Source organism: Microcaecilia unicolor, chromosome 8 (assembly GCF_901765095.1).
Source record: "Microcaecilia unicolor chromosome 8, aMicUni1.1, whole genome shotgun sequence".
NCBI lineage: Eukaryota > Metazoa > Chordata > Amphibia > Gymnophiona > Siphonopidae > Microcaecilia > Microcaecilia unicolor.
Window position 1 is genome coordinate 12,771,433 of NC_044038.1, and position 16,091 is coordinate 12,787,523.

Consider the following 16,091-nt stretch of genomic DNA (forward strand, 5'->3'; position numbering starts at 1 on the left):
GGAAAACCACTGCTTGTCCTTGGAATTGGTAATACAGAATCCTGCTACTCTTTGGGATTCCGGAATCTTGCCACTCTTTGGGATTCCGGAATCTTGCCACTATTTGGGATTCCGCCAGGTACTTGTGACCTGAATTGGCCACTGCTGGAAGCAGGATGCTGGGCTTAGATGGACCATTGGTCTGACCCAGTATGGGCTATTCTTATGTTCTTATGTCAATGGCAGGTGTAAGTAGTTATACCTATGTGCGCCATGCAACATGCATGACTTATAATATTATTCTGTAAGTCACCAGTGTAAGCTGGAGACCTGCCCATGTCCCTCCCCTGCTCTACCCACATGTACAATCTCTTGCAGTTACACACTATCCCCCCCAATTCTATACATGGCACCCAAAGTTAGGCACAGAATTGGGCACTCAATTATGGAGTAGAGTCAGTTATGCACATAAACTAATTGGCTTGGTTACTATCAGTAATTGGTGTTAACAAGCACTAATTGGGTCAAAATTAACAGTTATGTACGTAACTGATCTATAAACAGTGCAACTCCAAAGAAGGCATGGCTAGAGGGGGCATCTCCAGCATTTAGGGGTGGCATTATAGAATGCTTGCACTTACATGCCTACCTGGCAATAGTTAGCTGCGAGCATTCGGCGTATATGCTTGTGCCTAATGTTAGGTGTGAAAATGTGGACTTAAGCTAGTATTCTATAACATCAGTTCCACGCAGAATTGCCATTATAGAATTTGGGTTTCGCACCCTGTATCCTGGCACCTACCTTTAGACACCAATTACTGAATCTACGAGCGACCTTACAAAGTGGAGGAATAGTCGAATGGTTTTTATTTTATTTATTTATTTGTTGCATTTGTACCCCACATTTTCCCACCTATTTGCAGACTCAATGTGGCTTACATAGTACCGTCAAAGGCATTTGCCCAGTCAGTTGATAACAAGTACAAGGTTGAAATGTGATCGTATGAGGTATATGTGGAGGGTCGGGAAGGATGAAGATTGCATGTTGTCCAGTACGATCAAAGTTATGCTGTGTTTCTGGGTGAAGAGGTTTATGTGGGGTCGTTGGGGTAGGCCTTTTTGAAGAGGATGGTTTTTAGTGATTTCCTAAGTTCAGATGGTCATGGATTGTTTTCACCACTTTTGGGAGGCCATTCCATAGTTGTGCGCTTATGTAGGACAAGCCGGATGCGTAAGTTGTTTTGTATTTCAGTCCTTTGCAATTTGGGTAGTGTAGGTTTAAGTAGGATCTTGACAGTCTGACTTTGTTTCTTATTGGTAGACCAATAAGGTCTGTCATGTATCCTGGGACAACACCGTATATGATTTTGTGGACTAAGGTGCAGATTTTGAAGATGATCCGTTCTTTGATTGGGAGCCAATGGAATGGAGTTCAATTCCCACTGTGGCTCCTTGTGACTCTGGGCAAGTCACTTAACCCTCCATTGCCCCTGGTACAAAATAAGTACCTCTATTTAATAAGTAAACCACTTTGATTGTAACCACAGAAAGGCGGTATATCAAGTCCCATCCCCTTTCCCTTTCCTTACAGGTAATAAATAGAAATAAATCAAAACAAAGAAAATAAAATAAGATGAGACCTTTTTTATTGGACTAACTTTTGATTAGCTTTTGAAGGTAACCCTTCTTCTTCAGATCGGAAATAAGCAAATGTTGACAAACATCAGAATATATAAGTGAAACACAAACGCATTTCAACGACAGCCTCACAGGAAGAAGGTGGAGGGGGTTATGTGAGAAACGGAGAGATGGGTGGGTGGGTGGGTGAGAGACAGGGGAGATGGATTGTAGATAGGAGGATGACAAAGCAGTAGAATGTTATGGTTTCTAATGGGTTAGAAAGCCCAGATCTTTGTTAAGTTCTGTCTGCTGGGTGTCAAAATATTTCTTCATTTTGACTTCAAAGGTTTTACAGACTAGTGTATAGTTCAATTACACACATAAATGCCAATCATCTCAGTACTTACGTGTGCAATGCATGTGAATCTGCAGATGCTCAGGTATGGCATTGCCTTGATAAGTGTATTTTTAAGCTTTGTGACCCTAGTAACAGTCCGGCCCATATTCAGCGCTATTTAACAGGCCAGGAATGTCTCCTGGCCGGTTAAATAGCATTAGCCAACTAACCGCTAGTATTCAGCAGGAGATAACCGGTTATCTCTGCTGAGTATTTGTGGTTAGTGCATAGCGGCTGTATCGTACGATATCTGCAAATATTTAAGCACTGGTCAGATAAGTTTAGTGGCCAAATCGGACCAGCTAAATAGAAGTCCTGTCTTTGGCCACTATAAACTTAACCAGCCAGCACTCAGTATTCACTTAGCCAGTTAAGTTTGAGCCGGCCCCCCCAAAAAACCCAGATATTCGATGCTGGTCACCGGAGACAGCCTGGCATTGAATATCCGGGTCGGCACCGATCGTGGCACTTATGCAGGCTGCCCCTCACGGTTTCAATATCAGGCTCGGTGTGTTTTCAGTATAGACTGTCAAGGGAGTGCCTAAGATGAACTCTTTATATACAGTAAACACTGTTCCAGAAAGTCTTATCATTTTGCTGCATTTGACATTTTTTCATGTTTAATTCCAGCATATTCGCACTTGCCAAATGGTCTGTACCCTCCCTACATCACTCTGAGTCACCTGGAACCCCCTAACAGTGGAGGCTCCCTCTTGGCACAGCTGGGTCAGCACAATCTCTTCGAGTCACAAAAAGGTCAGCGTGTGCATGTCTTAATAGATTTCTTTAAACAGTGGGCAGCAGGTTTAAAAACACCGATGTCGGAAGCTTACTCTCTCCGTTTTTGGAGCTTTGCAAGTTGCAAAGGCCAGTTTAACCATGAGGCAGACCAGGCAGTTATCTAGAGCAGCAGACATACCAAGTCACATTCGACCCCAGATCCAGCTCACACACACGCCTAAGCCCCATTCTCACATGCATTCATGGAGCATGCCTTCCTTACTGCAGTGCTGCCCTCCCTTCAATGTTACAGGCCGCCGGCAGCAGTCAGTGTCAGTGGGGTAAGCAGACTGCCTTTGGTGGCCCCGGAAGCTTTCCCTCTGCTGCAACTTCCTGTCCCGCATAAGTTGTAAAACAGAGACAACTTCCGGGCCGCTGAAGGCAATCTGCTTATCTCACCGACACTGACGCTGCTGGCGACCAAGAGCATTGAAGGAAGGCAGCGCTGCAGGGAGGAAGGAGTGCTACTGCATACCACATCCTGTGGGGAGAGGATGCAGGAAGCGAAGTGCACCTGTGGATTGGGAAGGGAGGAAGAGAGAAAAAGCCACAACATTATCGCTGAGGAGAGGGGGAGCGAAGGATAGAGATACCAAACAGGGGAGGGACGAAGGGATGGAAAGGGAAGGGAAGTAGAGAGATGCCAGGATTTCTCTGGGAAGGGTGATATTGGGGTAATTAGAACCATTGAGTGGATTATTAAAATATTGGGGGGGGGGAGAGGGGCTAGGGAGTTAACAGTGAAATTAGGAATGGGACGTGGGAGGCAAAACTGAAGGTTACCTAAGGCACCTATGGGCCAATGATCAGAAGCAAATGCAGGAGCTAGAGGCTCAGTGAACGCTGTCAAACAAGTGTGAAGGATTATTAAGTGCGGGATGATACAATCCTTCCGCACTTCTACCCCACGATCAGAGAGAATTGCGTGCTTAAATTTGCATGCAATGATCTCTGATCATAGCTCCGGTAAAGCCCCGCGCTATTTTCAGAGCACTGTTTGGAACAGCGCGGGGCTTTTGATCATCTACCTGTGTATGTCTTTGGCCCCATCTCTGCAAGTTGCAATTATTCTGTGTCATGACCATCCATGCCATGAGTATTTTTCTAAAAGCTGAGGGAGAACAGGGAGGAGGGAGAGATGGGATTTTGAATTCCAAAGCAGGTATTTAGAGTGTTAAGGATGAGAACTGGAAGATGCAGTAGGCAATGAAAGTGGACCTCTGGCCAGGAATCTAGATGTTCAGAATTTGAACAGGAAACAAATGCACTTGGACTTCTCAGTTTAACTTTGTTGATACCACAGATGGTTTCCAGGTGAAACCCAGGCTGAAAGCCTGTTTCTCTGAGTCCATGGTTCAGACTGATTCCTGTATTACAGTGGTTCTCAAACACATTCTCGGGAACCCGCAGCTGCTCAGGGTTTCACGATATCTCCAGCGATATGTGTGGACTATATTTTTATGTATTTCAATAGATCTGTTTGCATTCACTTCCTCCATTATATGCAGATAAAGTTCATGCATATTTGTTGTTGATATCTGAAAGCCTAAATGGTTGAGGGTCTTCAAGAACAGTTTGGGGAACCACTGCAATCTGAAGTACAGGCCAGAACATGCTATAGCTTTAATTGTGTGTTGTGGTTTGTAGATAGCTGTCACTCTATGTAGTTGATCAGATTTGAGACTGCAGCGAGAAATTTTACAATTGATATTGCTAATGAGAGTTTAGCTCGTGGAGATCCACTGTTTAGGCTTATATGGGAGGTTGGGGTAAGACCTTAGTGAATATGGAAGATCTAATGGTAGTCTTGCAGTAGTATTAGAGGTTGTGGCAGCCATTTTGAGCCAGGAGACAGCATGGGAAGGAGCAAGTGGGGCTTGCTCCTGCCCAAACTACCCACTGGACCACCAGGAAGTACGTGCAAATCAATTAATGCATATTCATTGGGGAAATCCTGAAAACCCAACTGGGTTGCAGCCCTCAAATACCGATGTTGACCACCCTTGCTTTATAGATGTCTAAATAAAGGCACCCTGTTAACAGTTTGCCTCCATACCCTTACTGTACTGTCCCTAAGGGGGGGGGGGGGGGTGGGGGGGGGCTACCGTGGGATAGGGAAATCTCTGATAGAGGCTGTTTGCAGGGGGGGTACGGGGTTGGGAGGAAAAGTAAAATAATGTGTGTGAGGGGGGGAGTTGGGAGGGAAAATCTCTTGATGGGGTTGTACGAGGTGGGGAAGTTTTTGGGGGAGAGGTTTTTTAGGAGCAGGATTGCACAACTATCTAGGCCAATATTCAGACTGTTATCTGGCCAGCAAACTGAGTAAAGTTAAGACACAGCCTTTTTGCTGTCCCAACTTTACCGGTTAGCTAAACTGATCTGGATCATCCTTTGGACTAGAAAGGCAGGGGCGTAGCCAGACACCCAATTTTGGGTGGGCCTGGGCCAAAGATGGGAGGGCAGAAGAACTCTGCCCTGTCCCATAAGTGATTTGGTCTCTCCCTGTCTTGCCTGCATGCCATATGGTCTCTCAAACATCCCCCTCCCCCACATACCTTTTAAATAGCAGATTTTCACCGGCAGCGAGCAGCAACTAATACGCACTGCTCACGTTGGCCTCACAGCCTTCCCTCTGATGCAACTTCCTGTTTCTGCATAGGCGGGAATACACCAGAAGGAAGGCTGTGGGGCTGGTGCGAGCAGTATGTATCAGTCGCTGCTCGCTGCAGGTGAAGATCTGCTATTTACAAGGTATGCCTGAGGGACAGTTGTTGGGAGTTTTCGGCTGGTGGGGCTTGGGAATCCCTGCCAGCCACGTCATAGGTGTGCTGCTACTGGGTGGGCATGAGCCCAAAGTGGGTGGGCCTGGGCCCACCCGGGCCCACCCTTGGCTACGCCACTGGGCAGTATGTAAGTTTGAGATTGAAATAGAAATAAAAATATTCTAATCTGTCACCACTTGGAATGATGTAGTCTGATTATAGTGCTGCAATTTCTGCTACTGCCTACTTGGTTTTCGGTTCATATTTATTTACACTATTTTTTTTTCCTTCCAGATGGGTTTTACTTATCGGGCCATGCAGGACAGTCTGCTTTGCACCCTCCCTCTTCTGTCTCCAGAACAGCAGCCAATCACACGCCAAGCTCCATATTGCGTGAGAAGGATCTTAGTGGACACGGGCATAAGAGTACAAAGGAGTCTGTGAAAGACTCGGCCAAGGAGAGAATGTGTAGGAATGACTTTTCTTTGGTGTACGCTAAAAAGGACAGTAAGAACAAGGAGGAACTCAGACCCAGAAGTGTTGTAGATCTTACCCAGGAAATGAAAACAGACAATGAAAGGAAACTGGAAAGGGTGGCCAAGGCTACAGAGCGCCTGTCCCCCTTTCTCTCTGAGCACTTGCCAAATCGAGGTGCCAGCAGTGGAGAACCAAAGTCTAAGAACCCTTTGCAGACATCTCTGTTAAGTAACTGTAATGGCGGTGGGGACTCTTTGGCAAAAGTGTTTGGTATTGAACAGGACAAATGTACTAAGGATCTCAACAGACACGATGAGAACATGAGGCCTTCAGCTCATACCCACATGGACCGAATAAAGCGATGTGACTCTGTTGTGACCTCAGTTGGCACTTTGCACGTTTCATGTACTTGCTCTTCCCCTCACCCTTCACAGCAGCCCACAAAAATAGTTTCCTCTTCCACATTCCCTCCACAGCCTGTCCATTCCAGTATGTTCACTATCTTTCCACCAGCCAAGGAACCAGGTAAGGAGCACAAAGTCATCGCTCCAACCTTTGTGCCTTCTGTTGAGGCCTATGATGAGAGGAATGGCCCAATCCAGATTGCATCCCAGGCCAGGGACAACACAAACAAGGATGCAAGCAAGCTAGGTGTGCTGAACTCTCCTGGTGAGAGATCTTATACCGATGGCTCTCGCCCCCACCTATCTCAGGACTTCTCATGCCACAGTGATGCCAAACGGGTGGAGGCTGTGAGGGAGAAGAGCTCAGTGATCAGATCTAATTGCTTAGCATTAAAACGGCCTGTAACCTCTGAGCCTTCTTTGAATCGATCGGGGCTTGGATCTCCAGAAAACAGGGAGTTCCTGGCCTCAAAGGACTTGATGAAACCATGCTTAGAAAATGAGCCCCGTGCTTGCGATAGGGACAGGTTTCAAAGATCTGTTTCCAAAGAATCGGCCAAGGTGTATGGCACTCTGGACTCTTCTAGGCAACATCTAGACCACACTCAACTCAAGCTGCCAGAGCAAAAGTGGAAGCCTTTTGAAATGGGCAACTTTGCCACCACTCAGATGGCGGCGTTGGCTGCCCAGCACAATCATGCAAACCGAGTGGAGGAGGAATCTAAGAAAGTCTACTTGGACCCCACTGCTAGCCTTCAGAGGCCTTCGGTGGGGTCCAGAGGAACAACTGAGGCTCTCCATCCAGCCTCCCATGGTGAAGGATCTGCCATGCAGAGCCTAATCAAGTACAGTGGTAACTTTGCAAAGGAGACAGCAGCCAGGCAGAGCAGTGGAAAGAAAAGCCCGTTTGGAGGACTTGGGAACATGAAACTTGACCCATCGCAGTTGAGTGCCTCAAAGATTCAGCAGTTGCTCTCCCAGCAGTGTGGGAAACACATAAAAAGGGATCCAGAAAGGCCCGAAAGTGCCAAATCCTTTGGCCGGGAGAGCATTGGATCGCAAGGAGAGGTCGAAGTGAGGCATCCCCCTGTGGGTATAGCTGTAGCCGTTGCCAGACAAAAAGATAACAGTGGCAGCAAACTTGGATCCAACCTCGCAGAGAGAGACCACTCGCTTTCCATGAGCTGTATAAAAGGTAGCGTATGCAATTTTTTCTTTCTTTTTTTATTGTACTCAAATATTTTACCCTTACTTTCTATGCATAGTTGGTTCACGGAAAGCCCTTATGAAATTTGTTAGTTTATCAATAGAAATCAAACAAAATAAAACATGGAAAAGAAAATAAGATGATACCTTTTTTATTGGACATAACTTAATACATTTCTTGATTAGCTTTCGAAGGTTGCCCTTCTTCGTCAGATCGGAAATAAGCAAATGTGCTAGCTGACAGTGTATATAAGTGAAAACATTCAAGCATTACTATGACAGTAAAATAGATACCATTGGAGATTCTACATGGAATGTTGCTATTCCACTAGCAACATTCCATGTAGAAGGCTGTGCAGGCTTCTGTTTCTGTGAGTCTGACGTCCTGCACGTACGTGCAGGACGTCAGACTCACAGAAGCAGAAGCCTGCGCGGCCACATTGGTGATCTACAAGGGCCGACTTTTACATGGAATGTTGCTAGTGGAATAGCAACATTCCATGTAGAATCTATAGAAATCAAACAAAATAAAACATGGAAAAGAAAATAACATGATACCTTTTTTACTGGACATAACTTAATACATTTCTTGATTAGCTTTCGAAGGTCGCCCTTCTTCGTCAGGTCGGAAATAAGCAAATGTGCTAGCTGACAGTGTATATAAGTGAAAACATTCAAGCATTACTATGACAGTCTGACAGGGTGAGAGGATGGAGGTGGGTAGGAGGTATGCATGGGATCTTTCACTTGCTCATCTTCCAATGTGGTATATATCATTCAGTGTAAAAAATGTAACGAAGGATGCTATATTGGAGAAACAGGCCAGATGCTTGACAAGATTCAATTTACATAGACATCACATGAACAATACAGCCAGTAGGGCCCCCATCCCGGTGGGACAGCACTTCACAGAACCAGGACATTGTACCAGTGATTTCACTGAGAATACTGAAAGGTAACTTTAAAACCATACAAGAACGTAAGACCTTTGAAGTCAGAATGATTGAATATTTTAACACCCAACAGAAAGGACTTAACAAGGATCTGGGGTTCCTAACCCATTATAAACCATAAAGCTGTATTTCTCTGTTGATCACCCCACCCCTCACCTATCCACACCCATCCTGTTAGAATATCAATGATATGCTTTGATGTCCCCATGCATACCTCTGACCCACCCCCATCCTCCCACCCTGTCAGACTGTCATAGTAATGCTTGAATGTTTTCACTTATATACACTGTCAGCTAGCACATTTGCTTATTTCCGATCTGACGAAGAAGGGCAACCTTCGAAAGCTAATCAAGAAATGTATTAAGTTATGTCCAATAAAAAAGGTATCATCTCATTTTCTTTTCCATGTTTTATTTTGTTTGATTTCTATTGATAACCTTAAGAGTGGACTAACACGGCTACCACATTCCTCCACTGTTAGTTTAGAAAGTGAGTTGTTCATGTTGTTTGGACTCATTGGTTTAGATTAGCTCCTTCTGTTTTGGGCTACTAAGGTTTTCATTTATTTTATAACACCATCCTGTCTGCTGCAAACCCCCTTGCCCTCCTCCCCCCCCCCCCCCCCCCCACCACCCACGCTACTGCAGTGAAAATTCTCAGTCACGTTGCACAGACCACAGTTCCTTCCAGAGCCCAGAATGGGAATAATTCTATAAATAAGGTGCTAACATTTATGTGTTGAATTCTGGCATATATATATATATATATATACTAGCCATTAAGCCCGTAAAAACGGGCGAGATTTCCAGCAGCCCTCCTCGCCGCTGCTCCCTCCCTCCTACGTGCCGGGCTCCCTGCACTGACCTGACAGCGCCTCTCACTTCTGGCAGCGCTTCCACACGGAGGTGAGAGGCGCTGTCAGGTCAGTGCAGGGGGCCCGATATGGAGGGGAGCGGCGGCGGGGATGGAGGTTGGTACGCGTGAAGTTTCTTTCCAGGCGGCAGCATCCGACAGTGACTCCGACACCGTTTCCCTCTCTGTTCTGCCCTCTGACATCATCACGTCTTGACCCGAGGGCAGGACAGAGAGGGAAGTCTCTACTGCGCATTTGCAGGTGAGTCGGTCACTTGCCATTTATATGTTTGATATATATATATGTACCTCTCCACATTCGTGGGCAGCAGTAGCAACGTACACTGACTAAAGAGTTTGTACTTATGTGCACTGTCCCCCAAATTCTATATATTGCGCCTTGATTTCCACAGGGAACTCAAAGCATATTCTACAAGCATGCACGCAACTTGATTGGCTAACTAGCTAATCAGCTCTGTCAATTGTCAGCACAAATTGGCGTTAATTGAGATTTACGAACACAACTTGCTAAGCGTATTTTGGTAATGTGGTGCGCCTAAACCTCCATTATCCTAAATGTAGAGGTCTTAGGTACAAATCGATATATGCGTCCAGCTTTTCCTATATCTGCACACAACTATGGAATGCACTACCGAGTGCTATAAAGACAACACACGACCTGATGGCATTCCGGAAACTACTGAAGGCAAAACTATTGAAAGAGACTTATAACACGAACCATTCACCAAGACTTAATACCTAAAATGCATTGGTTTCTCCAATCTGGTTACTTTAATTATATTAACAATATTGAATGTTTTATACGTACTATTCTATTTCTATGCACCTGCTACAAAATTATACTGATTTTTACCTTTCATATCTAATTTAAGTGATATTTCATGTATCTTGATTATACCACTCTCCTTTGTATTATCATTCCGTTAATGGTGATCACCATAGCGGCATAATGTAAGCCACATTCAGCCTGCAAATAGGTGGGAAAATGTGGGATACAAATGCAGCAAATAAATTCTAAGTCGCATAGTTATAAAGGGGGCGGGGCATGGGCGTTTCTACAATCTATGCGCATTATTATAGAATGCCCCGCTCTGCACCTAATGTAGGCGTCGGGATTTATGCCAAGTAAAACATGGCTTAAATGGATGAGACCAAATTTGGCTGCGTGGAGAGGTGCTCAGTGTAATTCTATATACTGCGCAGAAATTTAATCCGATTCTAGAAAACTTAGGCCTACCTTACAGAATATATACAGACATACTTTTTTTTTCTGCACAGATTTTTTAGGCGCCTTATATAGAATCTACTCCTCCACACATTTATAAACATATGCGCAAACTGGCGTCTTTAACTCTAGGCGCCACTAGGTATGTGTGTATCCTGAGTCTGGGCAGTGGCTGCAGACGTTAAGCTATGGCTGAGGCCCACCTCCCCAGGTCTCTGAATGCTGCCTCTGTGTCATCCTCAGCTCTATCCACCATCAGGAGCCATAGACAAAACCCAGGATTTCAGCTCGGCTCCTTGAACTCAGCAATACACAGCACCAGGGACGGCCTGACCATTAGGCCACCTGAGGCAGGGGCCTCAGGTGGCACTCTTCATGGGCGGCATCTCCCCACTCTTCGGGAAGCAGGCCACCCCGCTTGCGGCGTTTACCTGTCACGCTCCAAACCCGGCAGCAGCAACGATTCCCATACGCTGCCCTGCCACCTGCCTCTTCCCTTTACCGCAGCCGCCTCTCTGATGTAACTTCCTGTTTCATCAGAGGTTCAGGCAGCCGCAGTAAAAGGAAGAGGCGGTTGCCGGCGGCAGGGCAGCGTATGGGAATCGTTGCCGAGTTTGGTACGTGACGAAACAGGTAAACGCATATCGGCCCTGTGGGGGGTGGTATCTTTTTTTTTTTTATTACATTTGTACCCCGCGCTTTCCCACTCATGGCAGGCTCAATGCGGCTTACATGGGGCAATGGAGGGTTAAGTGACTTGGCCAGAGTCACAAGGAGCTGCCTGTGCCTGAAGTGGGAATCAAACTCAGTTCCTCAGTTCCCCAGGACCAAAGTCCACCTCCCTAACCACTAGGCCACTCCTCCACTCCTCCGTCTTAGGCAGCATTTTCACTCGGGCTAGCACTGCACAGCACTGCCACTGAGCCCCTGGGTTAGCCCAGCACTGATCCTTTCTTAGCCTAAATGAGATGTGAGCTGGCCATAGGAGGTCTCCATCTGTGAAATGGGGCCTGGCCCTCAGCAGGGAGGGCTTGTTAGTTGGGGATGGAAGTGACATTGGCAGGCCTTTTAGACCTTCAGCCACGTTTACCCTTTAAATCTGCGGGAGAGGGGGGTAAGTCATCTCCTCAGACATGACACCTGCCCACCCCTGACCTAGAGTCATCTATGCTCCAGTCCTCAGGGGCTGTATGATGAGGCTTTGTGGAGGGAACAAAGGAGTAGTTTTAGTGGTTAGAGCAGCGGGCTAAGAACCAGGGAATCCAGGATTCGAATCTGCTTCTCTCATTGAGGATCCACCTTGCAAACCTGTCCGTTTACAAATGTCCAGAAAAGGAGGTATATATTAACTTCTATTTAAACAAATAAACAAACAAACAAAAAAGCAGACCTTCTTTTCCCCATTGTTGCTGAGAATAAGGATATAGTTTAAACAATAAGTATGTCTGTTGAGTTTACAGGTATTCCAGATAAACTGAAGAGGAACTGAAATTTATCTTGTAAATTTTTTATTTTTGTTACATTTGTACCCTGCGCTTTCCCACTCATGGCAGGCTCAATGCGGCTTACATGGGGCAATGGAGGGTTAAGTGACTTGCCCAGAGTCACAAGGAGCTGCCTGTGCCGGGAATCGAGCTCGGTTCCTCAGGACCAAAGTCCACCACCCTAACCACTAGGCCACTCCTCCATTGTTGCTACTATTTGAGATTCTACATGGAATGTTGCTATTCCACTAGCAACATTCCATGTAGAAGTCGGCCCTTGCAGATCACCAATGTGGCCGCGCAGGCTTCTGCTTCTGTGAGTCTGACGTCAAACTCACAGAAACAGAAGCCTGCGCAGCCTTCTACATGGAATGTTGCTAGTGGAATAGCAACATTCCATGTAGAATGTCCAATAGCAGCAACATTCCATGTAGAATCTCCAATAGTAGCAACTTTCCATGTAGAACCTCCAATAGCAGCAACATTCCATGTAGAATCTCCAATAGTATCTGTTTTATTTTTGTTACATTTGTACCCTGTGCTTTCCCACTCATGACAGGCTCAATGCGGCAGGCAATGGAAGGTTAAGTGACTTGCTCAGAGTCACAAGGAGCTGCCTGTGCCTGAAGTGGGAATCCAACTCAGTTCCCCAGGACCAAAGTCCACTACCCTAACCACTAGGCCACTCCTTCACTCCAATTAATGATTCTTATCTGAGAGCTTGCATATTTTCATATATGTCAAGCTTGGGCAGTGATGGGCTTGCCATACGCATCCATGAGCAGCTGTACATGAAGTTTCTGCTGGTGATGGAATGTGTTTTAACATGTGCCGCGATATAGCTTCATACTGGAAGACAAAACTATCTGGAAATTGCTCCTTCCTCCTGGCCCCCACCCAAAGATATTTAACAAATAATCCATTTTTGTCCTGTTTGATTATGGAACCACGGGAGTCTCGTCATGCCAAAAAATACTTCACGGTCCTCCCAATCCCCTTAGCACATAAAATGATTAAAAAGGGTCAATTTACATCCATAGGACAGTCCCCCACCCCAGCCTTCCTCCTCCCCATAACACATAACAGAGTAGCTGATTTGATGAGGGGTGGGGGTAGGGAATGAAACTGTTTGCTCAACTTTCCATTCAATGAATTATCCCTGATCTCCTTGGCAAAGATGTCTAATGTTCTGCAGTGCTACTGGGCTGGAATGTGGAGATTATGTGTGTTTTCTAGGTCAAGCGGCAGGGCAGCTCACCCTTCACCCTTCTCCGCTCCCATCAACAGGCGAGCGTACATTAGCTTAGATATTTTGTCCTGAAGCTGCCAGAACAGAGTAAAACTGAACGATGGCCTTGAATGTAGGACTGCATGAGCTAGAATAGTAATAATAATGAGAAGACATATGTACGCTGGGAGAGAGGGGATATGATAGAGACAGCTCCTTGTGACTCTGGGCAAGTCACTTAACCCTCCATTGCCCCATGTAAGCCGCATTGAGCCTGCCATGAGTGGGAAAGCGCAGGGTACAAATGTAACAAAAATAAAATAGATACTATTGGAGATTCTACATGGAATGTTGCTACTATTGGAGATTCTACATGGAATGTTGCTATTCCACTAGCAACATTCCATGTAGAAGGCTGCGCAGGCTTCTGTTTCTGTGAGTCTGACGTCCACGTGCAGGACGTAAGACTCACAGAAGCAGAAGCCTGCGCGGCCACATTGGTGATCTGCAAGGGCCGACTTCTGCGTGGAATAGCAACATTCCATGTAGAATCTCAAATAGTAGCAACAGTGGAGGAGTGGCCTAGTGGTTAGGGTGGTGGACTTTGGTCCTGAGGAACTGAGTTTGATTCCCACTTCAGGCACAGGCAGCTCCTTGTGACTCTGGGCAAGTCACTTAACCTTCCATTGCCCCATGTAAGCCGCATTGAGCCTGCCATGAGTGGGAAAGTGCGGGGTACAAATGTAACAAAAAAAAAAATACCTCAGTGGCGTTAATGTACAGGAGGTGAGCCTTTTTCAAATGAAGGAAAACTCTGGAATGAGGGGACATACGATGAAGTTAAGTGGAAATAAGCTTAGGAGGAATCTAAGAAAATGCTGTGTCACGGAAAGGGTGGTGGATGCGTGGAATCAGGGGTGTAGCCAGACTTCGGCGGGAGGGGGGAGTCCAGAGCCTGAGGTGAGGGGGCACATTTTAGCCCCCCCCCCGGTGCCACCGACCACCCTCCAGCCATTATCAACCCCCCCCCCCCGCAGCCAACTTTGACGACCCCTGCCGACGACCCTCTCGACCTCCCTCCCACCGCCAACCCTTCCCCACCGTCGCCTACCTTTGCTGGCGGGGGACCCCAATCCCCGCCAGCCAAGGAGGTCCTCTTCTTCTCGCGAAAGGTTCGTTCTGTTTCTGACGTGCAGGACGTCAGACTCACAGAACCCTGGGGTCGAGAGGGTCATCGGCAGGGGGGGTCCAGGGCCAAATCTACAGGGGCCCTGGCCCCACGTAGCTACGCCACTGCATGGAATGGCCTCCTGGTGGAGGTCATGGAGACTGGGACTGTGTCAGAGTTTAAGAAAGCATGGGACAGGCATGTGGGATCCCTTAGGAAAGAAAGAGTTAATGGTTACTGAGGATGAGCAGACTGGATGGTTCTTTTGGTCCTTACCCGCCGTCATGTTTCTATGTTAAGCTGTATTTCACTTCACCCTTACCCTGAGACTAGCATTGGAAACAAGCCCGGTAGAGGTCTTTATAACGACTTGTCAATTGTATTTATTTTGTGGCTGTGTAGGCCTGGACAGGTCATCAGGTCTACCTTTTTATTGTAATATTCTTTCTCTGATGCCTGTTTTCAAGTGTTTAACATTAAGCAAAAGTGCTGAAATTGGGGGGGGGGGGGGGGGGTTGTCCTTCAGTCAGTCCTGTAGAACTGTGTTTCTCAACACAATCCTTGAGGTACAACGGGCCAGTCGGGTTTTCAGGATATCCATAGTAACTGTGCATGAGATAAGGAGGCAGTGCAGGCAAATCTTTCTCATACACATTCATTTTGGATATCCTGAAAACCAGATTGGCTAGGTGTGCCCCAAGGACTGTTGTTGTTGTATTGTATGCGTGGGATATGCATAAAGGAATCCTGTGCATAAGGAATGGATCCTCAGAAGCTTAGCTGAAATTGGGTGGCGGAGCAGGTGGGGGGAAGAGGGGTTGGTGGTTGGGAGGCTAGGATAGGGGAGGGCAGACTTATACGGTCTGTACCAGAGCCGGTGATGGGAGGCGGGACTGGTGGTTGGGAGGTGGGAAATACTGCTGGGCAGACTTATACGGTCTGTGCCCTGAAAAAGACAGGTACAAATCAAGGTAAGGTATACACATATGAGTTTGTCTTGGGCAGACTGGATGGACCATGCAGGTCTTTTTCTGCCGTCATCTACTATGTTACTATGTTTTAAAATGTATTTTATGAATGTTTGATTTATTGTAACATTGATATTATAGAATTTATAGGTAATCTGGGATATAAATGTGACTAGGGTTACCATATGTCCAGATTTACCCGGATATGTCCTCTTTTTGAGGGCATGTCCGGGCAACCGGACGGGTTTTGCCAATCTGCCCATTTGTCCGGACTGCTGGACAAATGGGCAGGCTGGTGGACGGGCCGTCCTAGGACAGCCTGCCCGCCAGCCTGCCCATTTGTCCAGAAATCCGGACAAACGGGCATATTGCTAGCCTCCCCTCCTGTTACTTACTAGTGCTCTGGTGGTGTAGTGACCTCTTCCGCCTTTGGGACAGGAAAGAACCCCCTCTTTCCTGCCCGGAGCGCTGCCCTGCATGCATCCTCCCTGTTGCTGATCCTCGGAGCCGATTCAAAATGGCCGCCGAGAGTTGAAGTGACCTCGCGAGACTTCAACTCTCTGCGGC

The 16,091-nt window shown here is 46.7% G+C and overlaps 1 protein-coding gene across 1 annotated transcript in view; it reads left to right on the forward strand.

The window, feature by feature from the left end:
* TNRC18 (trinucleotide repeat containing 18) overlaps positions 1-16,091 on the forward strand; it is a 217,106-nt gene that overhangs the window by 74,358 nt on the left and 126,657 nt on the right. Inside the window, 2 exon segments of the mRNA XM_030212785.1 lie at positions 2,627-2,752; positions 5,833-7,614. Coding sequence (XP_030068645.1) covers positions 2,627-2,752; positions 5,833-7,614 — 1,908 coding nt within the window.